This window comes from Scomber japonicus, chromosome 19 (assembly GCF_027409825.1).
Source record: "Scomber japonicus isolate fScoJap1 chromosome 19, fScoJap1.pri, whole genome shotgun sequence".
In the NCBI taxonomy this organism is placed as follows: Eukaryota; Metazoa; Chordata; class Actinopteri; order Scombriformes; family Scombridae; genus Scomber; species Scomber japonicus.
This window is the reverse complement of record NC_070596.1, coordinates 1,721,800-1,747,815: the sequence shown is the minus strand read 5'-3', so window position 1 is coordinate 1,747,815 and position 26,016 is coordinate 1,721,800. Positions and strand designations below refer to the sequence as shown.

Sequence of the window (26,016 nt, the reverse complement as noted above, 5' to 3'; positions counted from 1 at the left end):
AAATAAAATGAGATTTTAAAAAAACAATACAAATAACGTAGAACAAAAACTTAAATCACTATCACACATCACTAAAAATTAATTCTTAATCAAAAGGCAGATCTCTGTCTACAATAACCTAAACACATTAATATGTGTTTAGGTTACATATGTATTTAATGTCTTAAATATTGAATATTGTTGTAGTTACATGTCATTAAGAATTGTGGAATGAATTGTTACTTCTGTTAGTTTAAGGTTTGTCATAGACAGTGATGATGAATGATAATGTTGCTAAATCAGCTGGATGTGTACTGAGCCCCTCTATCTATTTACATTCATGTACCATTAATGCATTTCACTAACACAGGGGCCATGCAGGCTGCTGCCGTTAACACATAATTCATGCTCCTGATATTTTTAATGTTGTTTGTTACTGTACCTCTCTCTCCTCTATCCCTCTTCTCCCCCCCTCCCTCTCTCTCAACCCCAACCAGTTGAGGCAGATGTTAGCCCAACCACAGTCCGGTTCTGCTTGAGGTTTCTTCCCATTAAAAAGGAGTTTTTTCTTGCTGCTGTCATCAAGTGCTGCTCAAAGATTGACTGATTGATAACATGTTTATCATTACAACTTTATAAATGATATGTCAGCGATTGTGTTTTCAGCTTTTTGTGGAGTTCTACTGCCCCCAGGTGGCCATTATTGCAGCTTTGAGTATATATAGTATGTATAGAACCAAAGTATAATACTTGTGTTTTCATCCTCAGCACAGTCTGGCTTCAATAATCCACTTAAACCCTGTGGTTATGAATGCTCTCCATACAGACAAACCTGAATAGTATGTTGTGTTTGTTACTCTCAAATAACAATGCAACTCATCCTGGATTATTGTTTACATATATATGTCATCTATATTAATGTACCAAGCATGTGTGTTAGCTAGTAAATATGTCAGCATATCACACAAAAGTCATCACATTTTCCTATCGTTGTTAATTAGGGGAAAACGGTTTTAAGAAAAATAAAATCTGACATGTATTTATACTACTACTCCCACTAATCAGGCTTCTTGAGCAAAAAGTTGGATTCTGAAAAATGATTTTTGTTTATGTCAATTTTGATGTCTCTATTAATTAATAGTGGCTACACTTGTAGTGTTTTTTTGTATTTTCATTTATTTTTAAATTAAATTCTTTATTATTTGTTGAACTAAATATACAGTAGAGTAATCAATGCCTATACATGCAACCATTAGTTCCATATTCATAATAAAGGATAAATAAAAAAGTTTTAATAAGTTATAATAATTCCAATAGTAAGAAAGAAAAATAAATAAATAACAACTAAACATATAAGTGACATTCATCTTCAATTAAAGCATTCTGAATAGATTTTAATAACATGTAAACTTGTTTTATTTTTTATATATTGTAGACACTCAAAATAATATTTAATTTCAATTAAAAATAAATGATGGAGTTGTTTCTTTTTATTTTAGCTATGTGGATATGACACCTAACAAGATAAAAAAGCTTTACAATAATACAAATATTGATATTTTGATAGACAAAACAGGAAATAGTGTTTTATTTTGTTCCCTTTTTTGTCTTTTTGGTTTTTTTTAATGTTTTGACGTGGCTCTGCTTCACTTCTACGCACACGCATGTGCTCGGAGTTTGTGGACGGCCCCTAACCGGCCCCGTGAGTTTTGAGACGTTCACGGAGCCTCTCCTCCTGAGATACTGACTCTTGTTCAATCCTCTCCTTAGAGTGGGAACAGTTGCTGAAGATGCATTGAAGCTGAGAAAGTGCCAGCTACCCAGACTGCGGTTCTCACAGCTGTACTGTTGAACAATATGAGGAGCAGCAGACCGACACAACGGTAAGAATCAGTCAAAACAAAAGTTACAGCGAACCGCCGAGTGCTATTTGGTGTTTGCGTGGCAGCTGTGTGCAATGGGAGAGTCTGATCATGTTGGAGAAAAGACGAACAAACGTACGCATTTTTAAGGAATTGCGTTTAAAAGCTTATTTTGAAAATGCATTACCCACCCCTAAAGTTCTAACCAATAAGAAGGAGGTGTTGTCACATATATTCAATGTGAAGAAAAATGACCGCATGATTTCCACAGCTGTCATTGCACCTTAACATGCAGTTGCAAATGAAACTCACTTCATAGTGTTTAACAGGCTTTTATTTTTAAAATTCCAGGTCTAAACCACACTACGGAAATGCTTAATCCAGAGGCAAAGAAGGATTTTCAACCTCCACTTTGAAGCCAAATACACTATCTTTCTCTTTTTTTTCTTTTCTTTTTTTTGGGGGGGGGGGGTTGTTTTTGTTTTGTTTTCATTCATTTGGTGTTCATCATACCATCAGCACACTCCAGCAGCTGGGAACAATGTCTTTTTTGATGAAAAAGAAGAAGTTCAAGTTTCAAGTGTATTTCACATTGGAGGAGCTTACAGCAGTGCCTTTTGTCAACGGGATGCTTTTCTGCAAGATCCGGCTGACTGATGGTGGGGACTTTGCCATCTTGTCATCCAGGTATTTAGAGCAGCTCTTCACTTCCTTGTTGTAACACATGAAAACCATCCACTGCATGCAGACGACTGAATACTAACTGACTCCACAGATGTTAAGTTCAATAGTTTGAATAGTTGATACTTTGCTGTTTTCTACAAATAGAGCTGGAGTGGATTATGTGAACCCACTCTGATACAAAGGATTGACTTGTGTTTGTTGATGCTTTTCCATCTTAGATAAGGAATGCATTGTGACAGCTGTTAAACTTGGTATGAAGCTGTGTGTCTTTGCAGTTCAACCTTTAGTGCACTTTGGTGTTGTTATTCCTGGGAAAGTTGTCTTTGTTCTGTTTCTCAGCTCCACCCTGTCACACATTCACAGTGGGAAGCTGCCCAGTATCGTCTTTGAGACGCTCCGTTGGAGAATGCAGAGATTAAGCGCTTTGCTCAAGGGCCCCTGGGCAAAGTTGTTGACGTCTAGATGATGCATTCACTAAAGCTTCACAAACATAAGGACTATTTCTTTGTTAAAAAAAATGAGTTCTGTGCATTACTTAAAGTTTCTGTTGAATATTTGAGTTATTTTGTATAGTTATATTTTTGGGGGTGCATTTTTTGCCTTTATTATGAGACAGTTAGTTGCTGAAAAATCCTGAAAGGAAATAAAGGGAGAGAGAGAGAGAGATGGCTATGACTTGCACCAAAGGTCCCTTAGTGAACTTACGGACTTACAATGAGGCGCTCCATATATATATATATATATATATATATATATTTTTTTTTTTAAATTCTCTGATTACCTCCATTGTGTTGGGCTGAAGGCAGAAATCTAACAGACTTCTTACAACTTTGCCAAATAAAACAATTATAATTCACTGTAATTTTCTTTTTTTTTTTTTGTAGTTTGAGTGAATTAGCCCTTTAATTATTAGCAATTAGTGGTTTCATACCAGCTCAAAAGGCCCCAAAATCAACCCTCCCCCCCTTCTTCTTCTAGTGACCGCTTTGGTATGACCTCAGTGAGACTCACTCACCATAATTACATTTGAGGTTAATGTGAGTAAGCTTTTGGGGGAATGTCATGACAGGTTTACAGGTTCAAAGAATGATAGATAAACCTTCAAGGGCCTCCCTAAAGTTTTGGTTTGTGGTAATCCAACTTGGAACACCCCCCCCCCCCCCCCCCCCCAAAAAAAAAAAAAAAATAAAAAATACACGTTTACTTTACCCACTAGACTTTACCCGCTAGACTGCCATAGTTTTTCCTCTCCTTTCTTTAGGACCCCAGCTTGTTCAGACTAGCTAGTTTCTTACTTGATCCTTACCCACTACTGAATATTTATGCAAATTAGCACTGAACAATGACAGTTAAATAGTTGGAAGTCAACATCAATATGCTTATTTTCTTTCTTTCCAAGAGTGACATGATTGGGTTGATATCACATGTCAGGATGTGGTTAGGCTAGTTTAGGTAACAGAAACAAATAGTCCAGCACATAACTCTCCTGCATGTTAATTGGTATTTTTTCCCCATTTTGGACACAGAATCTACTTCTAGTCTTTATGCTAAGCTAGGCTAATTGGCTCTCAGCTCCAACACTGTACCTGATCCACAGATTATTGTTCCAACTGCTGAAAAGAAGGTGTTGAACTATTCCTTTTTTTAAAGCAGATTTAATGTTCACTGCGATTAATTATCTTAACAAGGCAGGTTTCAAGTCAGCGCACGTTGATTTTCATGCTGTGGCGAAGCGAATAGAAACTAGTGGCTGCTTGGGAAAATGTGGTTAGCAGTTTATAACAGAACAAGAACCTGCTCAAAGACAAAGGTTTGAAATGTGATGGTAAGCAGGATGAATAAGAGATAAGGTAACATGGAAGGTGTTTATAATAAGTATGAAAGGCTCCTCAGGCAAGCTGCAGAGAGGAAGCAGTGTCACCTTTGGACAGCAGAGCAGTCAGGAGCTTCCTGTATGAGGGTCAACAGTTCAGACAGATAACTGGGCCCTGTGGTTCAAAGCTTTGTGAAGTAATCGCTATAAGATCTGTTGGTCAGTGCTGTAATGGACAGGAAAGTAGCAGAAACAGGTCTGCGTCAGCACATTTACCTGCATGCAAATAAGTCAGTTACTGCGTGAATACCAAGTTTTTATGACTGACTGCTACCTCACTTCCTTAGTAACCAAAGTTTATATGACTGGTCATGTTTGTGGCCGGAAGAATGAGCGGTGAGTCGTGGGAGCTTTAACTTGATAAGAACTGATTAGTTAGAAATGAGATGAAGCTGCAACTTAGTAGTAGTTTCATGATTGATTATTAATTTGTCCACTATTTGGTCCATAAAATGTCTATAATAATAATAATAATAATAATAATAATAACTACATTCATGAGGCCCCATAAGGTTCAATTTGGGCTACACATATAAGTCCCAATTGGGTTTGTCCGCCGTTTCCATGGTGGCCCTACCTGTGTTGGCACATGTGGGCTTCAAATGGGTTCTGACTAGGTTTCAGGTGGGACCCACTGGGCCCCTGTGGGCCCCATTTGTTCATAATCCCTGTTTGTCCATATGGGGTCAAAGTGGGATCAAAATGGACCTCAAATGGGATCCATTGAGCAAACCCACATGGGCTTCACATGTGGGGCCCATGTTACTGAAACACTATGGGGCCCATACAATTTGCCCTGTTTATGCCCATGCCTGCTTAGCCCACTTACATCCCATATGGAGTTCATACAGTCAGCCTGCTTGGGCTTCACATGTGGAGCCCATGTTCCTGAAAGCATGTGAACTGGGCATGCTCACTCAGTACCCACGTAGCCCGCATTCAACCCATGTGGGGCCCACATGGACATGCTGGCTGAGAATGTTCTCTTTTGTTCCAATCAACAGTCCACCACCTGAAGATTTTCAAAAGAAACCAGAAAATGTTCATATTTACAAAGCTGGAAACTGAAAATTTGCAATTTCTTTCTTAAATACGATTATTTGATTATCAAAATGATTGGCATGTAATTGCAGCTCTGTTTCTGTGTACAGTTGCTATAGCGCCAGTATATCCAACTAAAGAACAATGAAGGATGTCTTTATTTGTATTTATTAAACACTAAAACCAAGCACATCATCTATTAATCATGTCTATTTTTACATTATTTAAAGATCATTGCTCACTCCCTAAAATGAGGAATCTATAATCTATGCAGTATTACTTTACTGAAGCAAAAGACCTTCAAGCATACAAGCATCATCATTTTACATACAAATGTGCAGCAGTTGGTGGTGTGCCAACCCAAAAATAAGAGAAAATAATATGAATGCAAGAGAATTTTACACACAGAAGAGCCCATTACTCTTTCTTTGATGCTGCTAGAATCCTTGAAACCAAAAGGTAATCTAGCTGTACTGAGGCCGATGCCTCTAAGATCATGATACTGTCTATCTGCGTCCAACATCAAAGTCAGAGATGCTTGAGAAAATTCCACTCCTTGGCTTAATTCAATATAACACAGGCGTTGCCCGTGACATCAGGCACTGTTGCACAATGGACCAATATCAACAGAGAGAGATTCAATAAAGACCTTTCACTCCTCAGCTCAACACAAGTGGCTGATTTCATCAACAAGGTCCTTCACAGTGTCAGTAGATCTTTGTGTGTAGCCTACAATGATCTGATCTGACTGAGCATTTTTATATAGTCAGACATTTTAAAAGTATGCAAACCACCAAGTCTTAAAAGAAACAATGCACTTTGAGCCTAAACACTTACAGGTACCTGATTAGACCAACAGTTAGTAGTGTTTACTGTGCTGGTATGAAGGAGACTTGGTCTTCTTTATCTTATGTTTGCCTGCTGATTAATATCATGACTGCATATTTTCCTCTGTACACCACAAAGGCCAGACTCAGCAGATGCAGACATAGATAGACTGAGTTAATATTAGGTACCTGGGACAGATGCCTTTGGCTCAGTACCCGCAACTAATGAAAGCCTTCAGCTTCATTAAAGGAATAGTTTGGCATTTTTGGAAGTATGCTTATTTGCATTCTTGTTGAGTTAGATGGGATGTGAACTAAATATGAAAGTAGAGGCAGCTGGAAAACAGCTGGCCTTGTTGCTTGTTGCTTGTTTTATACAAACTTTTGTTAAAACTCTTTGGTGTTCTGCAACATCTGACCCAAATCTTGCTTTTATCAATTCATTCTTGGAGTCTGTTTGATTGTATCTTGATTACATTTCATTCATTTCTTTAAGCTGTTTAGCTGGTGCCACAGTCTCCATCATTCTGGACCTCCATCACTAAAATCGTGCTACACGTAGGGACAAATGACATTTCCCATCGGGCGTCTGAGCACACCAAAAACCATTTTAATCTCCTTCTTAACATTTTAAAGAACGCTTGAAAGTCTGCTTTTGTCTGTCGTCTGCTGGGTTTGTAAATACACACAATTATGACCACAAGAAAATAGGCAGTGTGGCTTTCTTTAGTTATGCTCCAAAACGAAGGAATGAACTACCTAAAGCAACGACAGCTGAAAGTGTATTTATTTAATCTGGCTTTTAATTAGTGTCATTTTAACTTATTTTTACTTTCAACATAAATTGTCTAATTATACGTTTCATTTTTTGTTGTTTTATTGTATTGTATTTTTTTCTCTCTAAAGCATTTTGAGCTATATCCCTTGTATTAAAAATGTGCTCTATAAATAAAGTTTATTATTATAATACATTTCTTAGGCTAATGAAGTAGGAGATACTGTTGGTTGTTGGTTTCCACTACCAGTTTACCTCTGAATATTTACTATTAGCATGTTAGCTCTAGATGTTGCAATGTTAGCCAGTTGGTTGGTCAGTCCATTGTTCGGTCCAGACTAAAATATCTAAACAGCTTCTGGATGAACTGCTGTGAAAGTTTATACTACACTATGCTCATAAGTGTAAAATTATAATAATATTAAGCACTGTGTTTTTGTTGGTTACTGATAGTTCACTTTTGTCCCTCAGCTCAGCTCATTGATTGGGTTAGACTTGTTGACTTCTCTCTTAAAGTTGTTACATATGCAGTCTAGTAGCTTGACCTTTGTCGCTGAATCATATCTTTATAATTCAGTGTCTTGTTTGTACGGACGGTTCAAACAGGAGAGTCAAGCCTAACCAAACGTCTGTGCAACAAATGAGTAGAACTGGCACAAAGTAACCCAAACTGTTTTGCTCTGTATTCAGCCAAGCATTAAATTTTTCAATATTTTTCTTATTGTGTGCCGAGCCAAACCAACAATGAAGTGTTCCTGCTTTTTCCTCTGTCAGTGAACTACACAACAGTGTACTGGGTAACATGTTCCTTCACCATGAAGATTACAGTCACAGAAGTTTGTTTAGAAACGGCTCCAAAGAGTAATGACAGCCATCGTGTATTCAGTCTCTGGAGAACAGATCCATGTAAGGCACATTCTACTGTGTAGCTGCCCCCATGGAAAAAAGCCATATCACATTGTTTGATATCTTTTTGCATTTGAAACAGTAAAAATAACATTTTGACACCTGTTTAAATGATATTATTATATGTTATTTTATTACCTCGAACCACTACTTTCCAGTGGTTATAGGACTTAATTCCATAATTCAGTGTACTATACCGTTGTGATATCTTATATATGTGTGTATATGACCTCAGCCATTGTTCTTACTCAGCATAGTTTGTGTTGGCTGTGTGTGTGTGTCTGTGTCTGTGTGTGTATCCCACAAATAACTGTGTTGGGCTGCTTTACACAGGCTCATGGCTGGATGTTTGAATTGAGGAGAACTCAAAGAGCAGTTGAGACGCTGTTTCTTGTTGCAGTAGTAGCTCTAGAAAAGGGAAGTGTAACCAGTCTGATCTGATAGACACTAACCGTCCGCTGATTCTGCTCAGTCTCCTGTCTGCTGTGACTGGAAATGACTTCTCTGCTTTCACTATTAAATGTCAGGTGTGTTTACACCTTTGGAAATATCAGACTGGAAATTTCTTACAAAGATATAACATAAATTTGCAATTAGAAATGTTATATTAAGCTTAAATATAGAAGTACACCCTAGGAATAGTCTCAAAAATGAACTAGTTTCATAGGCATGAGGAAAAGGGAACCTACACAGTGATCATAGTTTTATCAAATGCTTACTAAAGTCTTGATTGTTGCTCATAGATGTTCTAAATAAAAAAAACGAGCGATTGCCATCATCATCATCATCATCAACCTTTTTTATTTTCTCTGGGATACATTGAGGGGTGACGCTCGTTTTCAATGATGCTGAGATTAATATAAACAAATCGAACAGCAGAAATACAGAAATAATTAAAACAGTTACATTAAAAAAGGTATTTAGGTATATGTCCCAATGTTATCAATATTAATCATCATAAGATCAATATTTAAAGTGCTTTGGAAGGTTGTTCCATGAGTCTCAAGCACAAAATCTAAAAGTAATGTTTCCAAGGTCTGACTTGACCCAGGGAACATGTAGTGTGATCGGTCCTGAGAGCAGGTTTGATAAATACTTCATTGATGTCTATTAGTGACTTGAGGTAAATGAAAACTTGCTTTATAAATGACTATACACCAGAATATGTACTAGTAATGAATTGGTCTTCAGAGGAGATAAAGGATATGAGTCATAAACGTTATCTTTGATCTCCTTTCCACTTTCTCTTTCTGTTTTAAGACCTGGAAATCTGTAAAAAAAAAAAAAAAAAGTTATCATGAGCTTGAGCAAATGGGGTTGTGTCAACTTTGCCATCATGTATAACCTGTGAAAGTAACACATAACATGATGACATTTTATATCCAACAGGTCAAAGGTCACCTTCACTGTAACATCATAATGTTCTGTAGAAAGACTTGTCTGGCCATTATTCATCATCATTTAGGAACAGAAAGGGAGATTGTGACCATATTTCACTTTAGGTTGTATACTGAATTGTTATCAATTCAGTATACAGGTACTTGGTAAAGTATGAGTCCTCCCTCTGCACTTCCTCTTCTTGGATGACAGTGTGGACCTCCTGTTCCTCTGGTAGTCCACCACAAGCTGATCGGTCTTGCTGATATTGAGCTTCAGATGATTACCGTTGCACCATGTGACAAAGCTGTCTATGAGTCCTCTGTACTCCTCTGTAAAAATAGTCTGAAGAAAAGGTGTTTATCACAATGTCTTCACTACAGATATTAAATGAGTTTCGTCAGATGTGGATGTAACCTGCAACTTGACTGATTGGTGGAGGCATATAACCACATGGCAGTATTGCTAACACAGGATTTGCTCATTCATTGACTATCACCTTTGGATCAGTAAAACAACCACATGGTTGATAACCTTTTAGATGTCAAATTATTGTTTTCATTGTTATGCTGATGGAAAATGTCCTTATCAGCACAATTTGGTTGTGTCATATTTGAATGTTTTTCAAAAAACATGTTACAGCTATGAAATGCCATACTGGTCACTGTCAGTAGTTCAGCTCTGTATTAAAGGATAGCTTTGTCAGCTGATCATATGAACATTAGACAGGTTTTGGTTGCTGTTATCATTTTTCCTCATCATACTGGCCATTAAAAGATCCAATGTAAGTGATGTGGGACAAAAGTTATTATCTCTGAATCAGACAAATCAAGTGAGTAAAGCTCCTTTTCAGTCTGCTCAGTACAGAATTCACTCTTTTTGTTGAACTCGACTTGAGCTGCGCTGACCTTTTGTGGGTGTGGTTGATCGCTGTTGACCACTGCTTGAACTGAAAGATGGACAAAATAACAAGAAAAATACTGCTTGTGTTTCTGAATTTGCAGACCTGTACAATAACAAATCGGTCTCATATTTAGACCAGACACATTATATGTGATGGTGAAATATCAGCTGTATATGCAGCCAGCTAACATGTTTTAGTCTAAAATGTAGAGATCCACTACTAGCCACATTAGCACTGTAGCTTGTAGGTATTCACATGAATCAACTCTGACTCAGCTTACTTTATAACTCAGCTTACTAAAGGATGCTTTTTGGGATTTTCTGTAATTTATATACTTTTATGATGTTACATATCTATGCTAAACGTGGTCAAAGTTCCATGTATGTAGAAAATCTCCCTGCAAGTCAAATGACTTTTTTTCTACCTTGTCAGCTTTCTGCACATGCTCCTAAACTACTTTGGTTGCTAAGGTTGTTGCTAAGGTTTTTCCAAGTATTGGATAAATAAGGAATTTTTTGAGCTGTGTGTCAGGCAAAGATATTCCAGCAGAGCCTGAGATTAAAAACATAGATTTGGAAATGTTCAGACTTTGTCCCCATTAATGTTGAGCAAGCATTCAGGGACCGCTCCTCTCAGTTTCAAACCCACATTTAACCTTTAAGCTGACTCCACCTTTAGCATACATCTGTTTAAAGCACCTATACATCATACTGTCCCAGTTATCAGTTATTATGCAATAACAAAAACACACAGATGTAGCAACCAGTAGACACACACTCATTACAAGTCATTTCAAATTATTAAGGAAGAGTTGTGGCTCGGTTAGGAGATGTGACTGTGTGTGTGTCTGCATGTGTGTGCTTGTGTGGGTGTGTATGTGTATGTCATAGGCTCATTTTGAACTGTGCCTCATTCCTTCACCTTAAAAAAAGACAGAGACTAACCCATGAGAAGACAGAGTTAATGAAGTGAAAGTTTTTAACATAAATACATTTGTAACAGCTCTTAAGTGTTCATGGGAAATATTCATAACCACTCCACATAAGTGAGCATTTCCTCCTGCATGTAAGCAAACAAGCGCAGATCCTGTGTGGTCCCAAGGTGATATGAGAGTGAAGATATCATGGCTGTGGCCTTAAAATACATAATTATAAAGTATGCTCATGGACACATTCCATTCAGCCTGACATGATGATGCCATGATGATTGATGAAAAGTGTTGATTTCAGAAATAATTCTTATTTTTAAAGATGCCTGTGGACTTTTGTTGTAAACAAACAGAAGATATGTAAACATGCATTTTTTTCCTACCAAAATGCATTGTGTACTGTGTATCCTTGAGGACTGACGTGTAGCATTTCCTTCATTAGCCCTTAAAACATTAGCAAAGCTGATTTTTAATATACTGTAAATCATTCATTGTTTACGTTTATGTTTGCTAGCTAGCGGTTTTCTTCTTCACTGCCTGTGGTGGTTCACTGGCACACTTGTGCTTGTGAACACATAGCTATGTGCTACATTTGTTATCACATTGCTACGTGCTAAGTTTGTTAGCAGCTTGTATTGGCAGAAAAACACGAAACAAACTCTGAGTGTGTTTATGACCCACACATAAGGACATTGTTCCATAGTTCTGTATCATAACAGTCATTTCACCATTCCCAAACCATAACCACCCAACAATATCTACCAATATCTAGAATTAAAAATTGTATTGGTTTCTAAGGGTCACCAGGACTGACTGTGACCCTTAAAAGCAGCCAGGGTGGTTGTAACCAAGCAGCCATGTAAAGCATAGTCTCACAGTGAGAGAAAGTGTTACTTGTATCTACCTGCCACACAATGGTGTGTTTGTGAAGGCAGGTTGGGCTGTAAGCAAAGAAGTGGCAGAACCTGTTTGGTCATTTTTCTGCCTCTCTCTCTCCCTGCGGGCTTGTTGTTTTAAGAGCTGTAGACTTCAGGTCACCCTTTAGATAAGTGCAGTAGGGAAAAGTCCCTCTGATAAAGTTAATGTAGGAAAAAGAGTGCCTGAAGATACTGAATTCAAACTCTTATCGTGGTATGTGTGAAAACAAATATGGGTATGAAGTTATGGTACGCGTCATGATTGCGTCTTTCACTTTATCTACAACAACGATGAATGCCACTTATGAAGACTGGGAAAACAGGAAGAGTGTACAAGGCTTAAAGGCCATTATCCAACATACAGCAAATCTAAATTTAAATATGAGCACAGCAGACTTTAATTTTAGTCTATCCAGCAATTTGTTAATTTCCATTTCTTCTTTGGTATTTAAAATCAAAGATGTAGCTGTGGTGATCATTTTATTTTGAACCTGTACTAACCCATATTTTTTCCATTAGTAAGAAAGTGTTGCTCTTATTAACAAAGTAGTTCACCAGTATAAAAATAGGAGTAGTAGCTGCATTGAATATTCTTGTGCCCTATTATTCTGAGAGAGTGTTGATGTATCTGGGATTCTGGGGATTAGTTTTGTCTTGTTCCTTTTTTATTCCGGCCAGGCCATCTAAATAAATATGTGTATCATATATGTGTGTTCAGATTTGTTTGATTTGAGTTATGACTCAGTTATTAGTCAGAGTCATGTCAATAAATCTCTTTTTAGCTATCAAAATAAAATCCCTTTATTAGTTTAGTAGTTGTTAGTTTACAACAACTGACTTGATATATTAGACTCAAGTATCACAGTGCAGACTTAAATTTGTAGAAAGTTTGTATTTTCCTATTAGCACTCAACAGTTAATGTTCTTTTATTCCTTAAATGAAAGCTATAGTTTATGGTATCTTTGGTTTTATTTTTGCAACTCTGCAATATTCAATATTTCATGATGTACTCCTAAACTGGACAAACTGATGCATGTAATAGTGATAGACTGTCTGTGTACATAAGGAAATAAATGATAGCTGTCATAATAAAAATTGTTAGTGAGGTGTACCATACTGGTGGGCAGATTTTCATGTGGTTTGCATTCCACTTCCTACATTTTGACATCACATTCCAAAAAAACAAGCACATGGAACTATCTGCTATCAGCAAAGTGCCAGGCTGAGTCTGCACTTCTGCGTTGTGCAACCGAAGTGCTGATTGTGTTAGAGAGCTGGATGATTCTCATGTAATGTTTCCTCTGCCGTGAGCTGCGCGGGGGACAGATAACATCAGAGTTCACCATCCAAGTTGAGACAAGCCCTGCACGCTTATGTCCTTTTGTGCATGTGTGTGTGTGCTGTGAGAATCAAGTGCAGTGTGTAGTGAAGTCGGTAAACCCCTATTGATCGCTTAAGCATTCATTTCCTGATAACGCTGGGAGGTACCACACTCATGGGACATAATCCCATGAGGCCTTATTGCACTCCATGGCCTCCCAAATTCCTCAAATAAAGAGATGAAGAGCAAACACTCATTTGTGGCCCTCATTTCTCCAGCTAAAGTAGTCAAGAGCTCCAGGCGAGGTTTCCTGACTCCACCCTGTTTGAAATTGAGTGCCTTCCACAAGGAACGCTCAGAAGTTGTTGACGGGGGAAAGAATGGTACTCGTCACTTTCACTAAGCCGCTGGCCCTTCCACACCTTTATATTATACTAGATATAAGACACTTTCATCTAAGATCAACATGATAGTTACACATATTATCACCATTCACTGTAAGGCTGTGATGACAAATAATATTTAAAATGTCTAGTTTGAATAAAACCTCCTTAAGACTACCATTTTTATAATGAAACTAATAGAGGTGTGAAGTTACTTATAACATTGGGAACTACTGGCATAACACACCCAATTCCTGGACCTAATGCCACGTCCATGCATTGTCAGATGGATGAAAAGGATCTGAAAGACTTGTGAGAATTCAGGAAGGACAACTCGGGAATGCTAACTGAGTTGGTTGTATGGGGGTTTAAAACACAAATGAGGTAATATCCATAACATTTGGGTTTGCCAAGTCAGACCAGAGCTCTTAGAAAAATCTCAGTTTCCCTGTCTTACTGTCGGCAATATGTACGTATGTATAACTTATATGGGTAATGTAAATACCAGGTTTTGACAATGAAAAAGAATTCTTGGAGTAAAATAAACTTTTTTTTAAAAATTTGACCTGTCCATCATGAGTCTGATAGTGTTATAGGAGTGCAAAACTAGCGATGCAGCTCAGCACTGTGGGTCAAGATTGTTTGTCATAAATCTGTAATGAGCTACAAAATTTTGAATATTTAGAATGTATGAGGGCTTAGATCATTCTGATGGAAGTATATTATGGCTCTATACAGTATATAAGCCATATAACTATATTTAAGTTGCAGAAATTCTTGGGTCGATACCATTTGTTACACAGATTTGATGTAAAATTGAACCATTCTTGATAAAAACGGTCAAAAATCCCTCCAAAATACCACATAAAGACATTGAGGAACACCTTAGAAAAATGCATGCTGGGATACTTGTGGTATCCTATTAAGTGTACCTGCATTGAAAGCTGCAGTTTGACGACTTTTTCCATGCTTTTACATATTTTGTTATTTGGTCTAGAACCTGCTTTCTTACTCTGGATGTGCATGTCTACCACAAACTTGGTATCAAACACATTTAATATTTGGACATTTCTGTGAGAATACCATTTTTTGTCCATTAGATGGTGAGCACTTCTGTTCTGGAAATTGGTCAGAAACCCTCTTACTGTCAGTATACATATGATATCCATACATCCCCTGAATACTAGAGGTCTCTAGTTAGTGATGATAAAGTTTCATGAGGCTGTGATTATTCTACAGATCACTATAGGTCTCACTATGATAAAATGTCTACTGTGAGGACTGACATCATCACCCATGAACACAGTTGGGCTCAGTCAATACACAAAGAGTCTCAGCTTTCCATGCATACCAAATGTATGCAATTTCACTACTATTTATAGAACCCAATATGCAAAAATATTTAAATACACCATTTCTACAAGAGGCAAAAATAACATATTTATACTGCATGTAAACAACTGCATGGGTTTTACTCAAAACTGCATGGGATACAATAGGGATGTCTGTAAAAACCCATTTTCATTCAGATCTCTTGAGATGAGAGGCCAAGAGACTTTTTAAAATGGCCATGCCAGTTTTTCCCTAGCCAAAATTTAGCCTAAATGTGGAGTGCAATTTAGCCCCATGTACCACGATGTGACCATTACATGGTTGGTACTAATGGATGATATAGATTTCCTAATTTTCTATGGTACAGCCAGTGAAATACAGCCTCTGAAACAGTAATATCAGCTGAGTATGCTGGTGTATTTAGGGAGTTAAGAGGTTAAATGGTAACTCCATATCAAAGCTCCTTGCACATAATCACATCAAGTCTTGTTGGAATACTGTTAATAGTTTTTCATCAATACACATATTGTGTGCTGGTTTGCATCTTCTTGGAGCTGAAAGGTCACTCTCACACAAATTCTGCAGCCCTCCCATAACTGTGACTAAATATCCAGCTAAATGCTTTACATACATTGTGTGAATGTTGCTGTTGTTCTGGATCAAATAGACAACAGAACATACAAGCTTTTTTCTAGAGCAGTTGTGTGAAAGTGACTTAAATCAGAGTGACAAACAAGCAGCCATCATTTGTACAAACAGATGAAGCCAGCAGTGTTATGTGTTCCATGTGTGAAACACAGACACATATTTCTATAAATGCTTTTCATCAGCACTTTTTACTTTATTTGTTACATATGTTTTCTTCTTGTTTTTGTTTTGTTTTGTGAAAATCTCATTAACATATAAAGAAATTGGATATAAAGAAAAAGGCAACGGTCCAAAGAACACGATGTAGAGAGTGAGAAATGTCCCAAACTAAATTACATGCAGATAAACACCAAATCTGTTTTCAATCTGTGGAAAGTGGAAAACCCCTCAACATGATTCTCAGTATGACATGTGACAAACCAGGATGAGATCATCTGGACCATCCACTGCACAGCCCTGTGGATTTAGTGTTTTCATAGAAAAGGCAAGAAATGGAGTTGATCCAGGGCTCATATACTCATAATATCATTCTAATACATTTCATCTTTCACATGTGCAGTCTGCAACATATTTGGTGTGAGATTGTTTCCTGCTCGCCAGATTTTCATCCATATCTTTGGTAACAGTTGTTCACCAGGTGTGACAATACTTCTTTTTTAACATTTGTCTTTCAATAGTCTAACCTGATCTCTCTGTGTGTGTGTGTGTGTGTGTGTGTGTGTGTGTGTTGCAGGGAAGAGGTGCAGCAGAACTGTGTGCGATGGAGGAAGAAGTTCTCTTTCGTGTGTAAGATGAGCGCTAATGCAATCACTGGAGTGTTGGACCCTTGCATCTGTAGGGTCTCTGTACGCAAGGTAAACTACAACTCCCAGCAGCCATTTCTCTTTGATTCTCTTGGGTTACGACCTGCCCCATTATTAGTAATGTCATAACCGATCCTCACTGTTTTGCTCTTTGTGTTTTTACAGGAACTCAAAGGAGGAAAAGCGTTTTCCAAGGTAAGTTTATTTTGTGATTATATAATTAGAAGCTAAGATCTGTAGCCGCTAACTCCAGAAATCCAGCTCAGCATGACTCTGCTAACCCTGTCTGACCTGTGAACTGTGGCTCAGAGCCCTGCTTCCTTTTAATGAAACACACTTTTGCAGTGTCAGTGATTGTAAAAGCTGTGTTAAACACCAACCACGTCAACATCTCAGGTGACAGGCCATAGTCAGAGGGTAATAACTGTGAGAAATGGCATTATAACACACTACAGTGAGTGAATGTGTGTGTATGTGTGCGTGTGTGTGTGTGTAACAGCTGATCTTGTATCTGCCATTTGAGCAACATACTGTAAAGTGCTCCAGCGATTACAAATACCTGGAATCTAGTCAAGGCCCACCCTGATTACAGTTATTTAGTTTTAGTCTTCCTGTTAATGATCGGGGTCCCTGCATGCTGACTAATGTGTGAACAATGTGTTTGTCGTAGAAGTTTGGAACGGCTGTTCTGACTGTACTGTATGTCTGAAGCCCCTACAGGCAGAAACGTAGCTAAAAGGATTATAGGTCTGTTTAAATGTTTTGTTAGGTGTGCTTATAAAAGAACCAAGGTCAAATCATCTTCAGATCTTTTTTACCTTGAACTTTGCTTTGCTCATATTTTACAACCATAGCTTTAATTGCTCCGATACACTTCAAGGTATTTGAAGTTTTTCATTCAATCGTTGGTTGTTGCCAAAAATCATAAATTCTTCCATTATGCAGTCATGAAAATGAAAGATGGAAAGAAAAATGAGAAGAAGAGGGCATCAGACTGAACTGTTTCAGTACTGTGTAGACTTACAGGAATAAGTTTGTGTATTTAGGAAATGCTGAATGAATATTGATGTGATGTTTTGACATCTGCGTTGGTTACTTCCACAATACACCAGTGGATTTTTATGCTTTGTCTTCAGAGAAATGTATTCAATTTCTGCACCAGGTGGGTTAAATATGTAGAGCCCATATGGCCAGATTTTATGGCGGTATTGTTGTTTGTTTTTTGAATGGCCTTGAAAGAATGACACTGTAATGTTTTTATTATTTTATTATTTTAACCCTCACACCTTTTTTTTACCCTCACACACCTTTTTCCTTACCACACACTGGGAATCTTCACACTCTCTACCTCTGCAACACACCAAGAGAGCCCTCACACTGTCTAAAAATCCTACACTGACAATCCTTACATCACCTTTCTCTCATACACACTCTTATGTAGAAAATTATCTCTCCCAGACTCTATAGAGTTCTTAAAAGTTGTCATATTTTTATGTTTCTTTTTGCTTATTTTACTTTACTCTTATTTGTAAGTGTAAAAAACATTGGTCAACAAAGGAAAAAGAAATAATTTTGATGTAAGCGTTGTACTATAAACTGATGTGTAGCCTATAACAAATAGACACACACTCAATTGAAGTGAGTTGTTCCAAGACTCAACTGAATATGACGGTGATGGGACTGATTTGTCCCATCACCCCTCTCGAACAGGAAATACATGTAATTTCAGTGTGTGACTGAGTGATGAAGTTACAAGAAAGCAGAGCTCAGTAAACAGGGTAAAGATGGTGGTGGCAGCATAAGTAACAGGACGGGAAGCAGTCCAGTCTTCAAGTATTAGCTGTTTAAAGAGCTTTCAGCTGCATCTCATGATCTTCAGCAGTGGATTATGGTTTGTTCAGATGTTTACATCTCAGCAGCTGTCATACCCCACGATATGTCCACTTAGATTATGGGATGACAGCTGAGTTATCTCCATGACAACTGAGAAAACTGATGAAGACCATCAGATGCAACTGAAAGCCTCAGGGAGAGCTAGTAAGCAGACCTTGAGTTAGAGATTTAGTTGAACTGGACACAACTACAAGACATGATGCAACTGGTGATGAATTGAAGTCAACATTGATGGTTTTAAGGAGCCATGTGGTCATCACACATTTCTTGGCAATCTGATGATTGTTTATATTAGTTGGCAGCTTGTATATGATATTCATATGTTGGAGAAGACTAAAGAATCATCATCAGGGACCATGAATGAATATCCACAGTCCAGTGCATATGTTATATAGGATGGTTGTATAGGAACTGGACATTGAGCATCTTGTGGGCCAGGAACGATAGAGTAAAGAAATGACTAATGTTTAAGAGCAAAGAGTTTTAGGAAGCACACACAGGAGGAATTTGCACAAACTATGCTAATATGAACAACAAAGACAATGAAGCACACAGTCACACACACACACACACACACACACACACACACACACACACACACACTCCCCTGCCACAAGCTGTGGCCCTTCAAGTAGGAAAGCAATGCTGACAGGGCAGAAAATCATGAATGAGGAGGTTAAAGGAGTTTATTGACTTCTACATGAAGTCACTTTCTCCTGTTTCCCTTCAGTATGTGGACGGAGAAAAGGAGATCTTAGCCAGAAAGGATGTTTAAAAAAAAAATCTTATAAGGAAAAGAAGAAGAGGCATTCTTGCTGATTCAGAAGGAATCAAAAATACATCAAGATAAAAAGAAGTGAGCCAGACTTGGCATTGAATTTACTCTACATCTGCATTTATCTGTCTTTTCATCTTAAATCCTTTAATTTTCTGTTGTTTTATCCTGTCTGTCTGTCTGTCTGTCTGTCTGTCTGTCTGTCTGTAGCTAGGCTTTGCTGATCTTAATATAGCAGAGTTCGCTGGTTCTGGCTCCACAGTTCGCTGCTGCATCCTGGAGGGTTATGACACCAAAAACACTCGGCAGGACAACTCTATCCTCAAGGCAAGACAAACACACACACACACACACACACACACACACACACATACACGTATACATGAGAAATGAGCACCCAGACTTCTTAACACATCTGTATCTTTTTAACAGGTAACAATTGGGATGACTCTTCTGTCTGGGGATCCCTGCTTTAAAACGTGAGCTCCTCTTTGTTGTTTTTTGGACTAACCCACACACCTATAAACTCAGTGAATATGATTGTCAGTATATTTTATGCATGTGGTTTTCCCATCAGGCCTCTCAGCACGGCCAAATCTATCTCCATTGGTGACGAGGACCCTACCTTGCAGCTGGACTGTAAGGGGGAGAGCACTGATGACAAAGTGCAGCCACTAGGGAGCATCGTAGAGGGATCTCGCACCTTTAAACCCAGACAGTCGTCAACACGTAGCTCAGGTAGCTACTCACCATTATCACTGTAGTTCCTTGTGTCTTCTCTAAATAACTGGAATTCAACAACTTTCTCTTATTTTTCTAGTTCATCCATCAGTTAGGATTAAACATCTGGATTTGATCTAGAAATGATAAAAACGGATAGAAATAAAAGACCAAAACTAATAATGTGTTGGTTCATCTCTCAATATTTTATGAATTCACTGCCTGTGTTACTCAAACAGAAGGAAATAGTACATTTGTTTTGGACTATTTTCAGCGGTGGATTAATACACATTTAGTGTTCTAGTGAGTATTTCCAGGAGCAGGAGGGTGTGTGTGGGATAGTAAACTACAGAGTGTGTCTTCATAGTAATGAAGGTCTCCCAGTGCAACATTACACTGTAAAATTAAATTACACAACAAAGTAATATCACAATTTCCTTCAATTTGTGCATCAAAAAGAATGTAAATAGAAGTGGAATAGTAATATGTATGAATTGACCAATCCCCTATCTTGATGGGTGACTTAGTCATATATTATCATTGGTTTAAAAAAGTTATTTGCAAAAAGTACAACTTCTATTGTAAAAATAAATGCAAAGAACATAACTGTGCATAAAATGTAGCAGAACTAGCAGAGAGGCGTATGGATAGATCTTCTGATGCTCAATGCAAGAATGAAACTCTTAGAGATAAACACAATACTTAATAAATCAATTCATTGTTTGGATTTGTTGACGAAACTTTCATTTAAAGATTGTCCACGTTGCAGTGGGCATAATGACAAAAAGGCACATCCACGGCTTTACAAATGGATGATGAAAACACTGCATTAAAGGAAATAATGAAAGGCAGTTACAGATGAATTGAAATGTCAGTCAGCTCCTAATTTGGTTCACTTGAAATAATAAAAAACACAAACATTCCTTATGTTCTCTTACCTCTACTGGCATCTGCTTTGGTTTTAGGTATCTGTTCTTTAGATTGGTGCTTCACCTCAGAACAACACAAGTGGAGGGAAGTTGCATTCTCACAGCATAGTTTTTATTGGAACCACTTTCTACCAAAGAGTGAACATGATGTGTGCTGTGGTTCTCTGCAGAAATAATATGAAGTCATTTATCAGGCAAACATATCAGACATTCTCTGGTTAAAACGTCTTTCCTCCTTTCTCTCTTTTTCTCTTTTTTCTATCAATTGAAATGGAATATCTAAAATGTTTGTACTGTGGCTCAGACAAAACAAGCAGCTATCACTTTGAGCTTGTGGAAATTGTGATGGTTAGAATTTTTTTTGGACATTTTATTGTGAAAATCTTTCTGGAAAGAGGTGTTTCGTAATGCTTTTATTTAGAGCAAAATACAGACATTCTTGATGAATAACAACATTGATTGATATTTACAGTGTGTGTGGTTCCTGTTTTTGGTGATATCTTGCTGTCAGGTATCAGTGTGTGTTGCCGTGTGTGTGTGTTTGTAGGACTACCTGAGGAAGGAGAGAGTGTGTTCAACCCAGATGAGGTCTTCCACACTGGTCATGTCCGCAGCGCCAGCCAACACAGCAAGATATCAGGTGAGAGGCTTTCTTCTCCCCCCTCATCCTCCCATCAGGGTCAGGAGCATTTATCAAGCAGGGACAGGACAGAATTCATGTAGTTTAGTTATTAACTTTATTTGTTTTCTCTTCTCCTCCCCCCATTATCCTCTCTTATCTTCTTTTCATGCTTTGATTTTTTCTCTTTCTACTTCTCATGTTTCTCGTCCTCTTCCTCTCTCCTCCTCTTATTATGTTCCTTTCCTCTTCTCCTCTTCTCTCATTATGTTACTCCTCTCCTCTCCTCTCCTCTCCTCTCCTCTCCTCTCCTCTCCTCTCCTCTCCTCTCCTCTCCTCTCCTCTCCTCTCCTCTCCTCTCATCCCCTCTCATCCCCTTTCCTCTCTTCTCTTCTCTTCTCTTCTCTTGTCTTCTCTTCTCTTCTCTTCTCTTCTCCTCTCCTCTCCTCTCCTCTCCTCTCTTCTCTTCTCTTCTCTTCTCCTCCCCTCTCCACTACTCCATGCCTCTCCTCTCCTCTCCTCTCCTCTCCTCTCCTCTCCTCTCCTCTCCTCTCCTCTCCTCTCCTCTCCTCTCCTCTCCTCTCCTCTCCTCTCCTCTCATCTCCTCTCCTCTCCTCTCCTCTCCTCTCTAGGCTACAGCACAGGTCACTCTCGCTCCTCCAGCCTGACTGACCTCAGTCACCATAGAAACGCCTCCTCCAGCAGCAGCGCATCTTGTGGCTTGGCTCACCCAGGCCAGCCTCCTCCCTCCACCCCCACCAGACCAGAGCGACCTCCTCCCCCCTCTGCAGCAGCCCTCATGTCCAACAGATCCTCCAGGTAGATACACACACCTGTACTTTGGATGAAAACACGTTTCCCACGGTGCTATCTCATAGGAAGTGACTGTGAGGCATGTCTGAACTCCATCACACTGATACCAGTCATGGCTTAGAATCCCAGCTATGTGTAAACCTACATGCCTGAAGTTTTCCAAGAATTCATTCCAGTCAGAGGAGGTGTGTGTGTGTGTGTGTGTGTGTGTGTGTGTGTGTGTGTGTGTGTGTGTGTGTGTGTGTGTCTATGTGTGTATGTGTATGTGTGTGGGTGTGTGTGTGTGTGTGTGTGTGCGCGTGTGTCTATGTGTATGTGTGTGTTTGTGGGTGTCTGTGTGTGCGTGTGTGTGTGTGTGTGTCTATGTGTATGTGTGTGTGTGTGTGTGTGTGCGTGTGTCTGTTTGTCTTTGTATGTGTGTGTTTGTGGGTATCTGTTTGTGTGTCTATGTGTATGTGTGTGTTTGTGGGTGTCTATATCTGTGTGTGTGTGTGTCTATGTGTTTGTGGGTGTCTGTGTGTGTGTGTCTGTCTATCTGTGTGTGTGTGTGTGTGTGCACGCGTTTGCATTTGTGTGTGTGTGTGTATGTTTGTGTAGCCTGGTAGTCACATGAAGGGGCCTCAATCTGAACGTGAAGCAACTTCATACCATGAATATGTCATCTTCTGTTGTCAAGGAGACAAATACAGATGCACTCACAGTATGTGATACAGTGTTTGTATCATTCCTGTGTCAAAACTCACAGGTGTATTAGTCTTGTTGATTAGGCCTCTACTCAGCTTGAAGTTGGGTGACGTTATGAGGACATGTATGAACTAAACTAAAACACTACATCACCACAGACTATATTGAATCACTACATTGAATCATCATTGTAGCTTTTAGCTGTGGATCTACTCACTAGTGACTGAGAGCTCAGCTATGGTATGCAGTTAATCACATCCTCAATCAAAACTGCAAAACCCACAAAAACAATCATGATGTCACATCTGTTAACACATTTCCACTGACATTGAAAACAGATGTTTGGGTTAATCACGGCCTGCATTCGTAACAAATAATAAATAAATATGTAGTTTCATTTTTATATAAGGTTCAGTAATTTACTACAGCTGTTGGTCACTGTGGTTTTTTAATAGACATTACTTAAACAGGAGGAAATTGTAAATTTGTTGGGGACTATTTTCAGCGGTGGATGAATCCACATTTGGTGCTCTGATGAGTATTTCTGACAGCAGAACAGTGTGTGTGGTACTGAGTCAAAATAAACTACAGTGTGTGTATTCATGGTGATGAAGGAACATGTCACCCAGTTTTTGAACTACAATGGAGTGCTATGGCACAGAGAAATAAGATGTAGCAGGCTTTGATACACACATTATATGAGGACAAGTCCCACCCACTTGATTAGATTAGTTTGGACACACACACACTTCTGAGCATGCCGATCATCAGTACTGGACCCTTTTTGCACCCCCCCTATAGGATTATCCGACCTACATTTTCATTGCCTCCAACACCCATGCACACATAATACTTGTTAGTAGACTGTAGACACAGACAAATATCAGTACTGCTGCGTTCTCACATGTTGAATCTTCTTTGTCTTGACCAACAACAGGAGGAAAAAGGACAACGTGGAGAGGCAGCCCAGCTGTGTGGACGACACCCGCATCGATGCTGATGACATCGTGGAGAAGATCGTTCAGAGCCAGAACTTTTCTGACAGCAGCAACAACGAAGGTTTGACTTTAGATTTGAAGTTTATAGCATTAGACGAGCAGAAGTTCTGATTCTCGCTGCTGTAACTTCTCCTCTGCTTCCTCCCTTCTTTCCTTCAGACAGCAACTTGAGATTGTTTGTCAGTAAAGATGGGACCACAGCCCTCAGTGGGACACAGCTCGCCAACAGGTATGCTGCAGTCTATTATCTATATTCCTGATCTTTTTCTAACTGTTGACCAATCCAGTGTCTCATCTACATGATCATGTGTTTCTGTGCCTTCCCTAGAGTGACACCTGGTGTTTTTGAAGCAGTGGTCATTGAGACTCACTGAGACATGCACCGTTTCATCTCCAGCCTGGTCGACTGGTTCATGATTCTATGACATCTGATTGTCCATGAGTGTGTATGTGCATGTATGTGCATTCCTGTCTTCAGTGCACACTGCTTGATATAAGACTACTATGATATATTGAGCCTATATAGTATATTTAATCAGGTGGTGGGAGGTGTGTAACACATGATTACCGTATTTTCTCAAATAGATGGCAGGACCTTTCTTTAACTTCTAAAGAGAGAATCAGGTTTTTTTTGTGATCTGAATGGTACTTTTAAAAAAATATTCTGATCCGCTTGTTTCTAATATTAATGAGCAGTTGTTGTTTGCTGTTAATGCAAATTCAACATATCATAATATCTGTTTCACATTAAAATGCCTCCAGCAGTCCAGAAGAATACAGCTCCTTCCCCCGGAGGCTTTTATTGTTAAACATCCACAGGAAGTGTTGGATTATATTAACAGTAGCTGAACGTGGGCAATGTGCATTTTTATACTCATGCACAGGTTAGTAAAGAGTGCTCTAAAATGATACTGTATGTGCACTAATTATCAGTGTTTTCTCTTTTATCAATGTTAACTTATGCCATAAACAGCAGGAAGTCAAGGTAGTTGTGGCTACTATATTTTATTAACACTGTCCAGCTTTGGCAGCTATCAGTTTGGTGCAAAATGCAACGTACAAATAACACTAAAAGTCGTCAGGAAGATCTAATCTAAATGAGCCGTTATGTTCCTTTAATGCATGTGCATGTATTTTTAGTTTTAGAGCATTCATCACTAATTTGTGTGCACAAGCTCTCCTCCTTATTTAGTGTTTTCTCTTTTTCATGGGTTCAGGTGCTATTTGAGAATTTACAGTAATCCAATAATCATTTTCTTTCCACTGGGTGTGTCTCAAACTAATCCTTTGTTTGAGTAGGTCATCATTTCTATAGAGATCCTCTTAGAAAATGAGTAGAGTGATTTTCAAAAAAAGCAGTGAACGTGTTTGTTTGCTGCTCTCACTGATTGGATGTGACACAAAAACACACAGTGACATGTGACAGCAGGGAAAGCACAGGTGTAAGTAATAAAATGAATGAAAGATGAACGTTACAGTCATGTACGTCATCATTTATTCCTTCACTTTTTTTCTATTGCACTTTTTATTGATACTCAAATTGATACATCTTAGCCAAGATGGGGTCAGGCCGATACTGGATTTTTAAAGCAGATGCTGATACTGATATTAGGGAGTAAAAAAAATGTGATATCGATATATTGGCCAATAATCTTATATATACAGAGTATATATATATATATATATATGTATATAATGATCCCTCAAGTGTGGTTACTAATGTATGTAATGGAGGCCTGACATTTTATTGTTTAACAGTAAACTTTACTGTAAAATAATGACAGTAAACTTCACTGAGAACCCTAACCCTAACTATGAATAAAAAAACATCTGTACGTATATATTAACTTATGTAAATATAAGTATATAACTTGCTTCCTACATGAAGTTAAAAAATAAAAATATATCAATAACATATAGGCCAATTACCAATATAGCTGTGATAACGAATGTTAGCCAATATTGACTGATTATATCGGTCGGCCTCTAATTTTGACTTTGAAACCAAATTGAAAGTGTGCATA

The 26,016-nt window shown here is 38.4% G+C and overlaps 1 protein-coding gene across 1 annotated transcript; it reads left to right on the top strand.

Moving 5' to 3' along the window:
- The first annotated feature begins 2,307 nt into the window (after window positions 1–2,307).
- On the top strand, window positions 2,308–24,425 carry eeig1b (estrogen-induced osteoclastogenesis regulator 1b). The gene is made up of 11 exons (XM_053339362.1): window positions 2,308–2,528; window positions 16,492–16,612; window positions 16,727–16,756; window positions 19,440–19,556; window positions 19,662–19,708; window positions 19,807–19,967; window positions 21,426–21,518; window positions 22,130–22,316; window positions 23,932–24,053; window positions 24,152–24,221; window positions 24,321–24,425. Exons 1-11 carry the CDS (start codon window positions 2,383–2,385, stop codon window positions 24,364–24,366), a joined length of 1,140 nt encoding a protein of 379 aa, XP_053195337.1. The 5' UTR covers window positions 2,308–2,382; the 3' UTR covers window positions 24,367–24,425.
- Window positions 24,426–26,016: the final 1,591 nt, after the last annotated feature.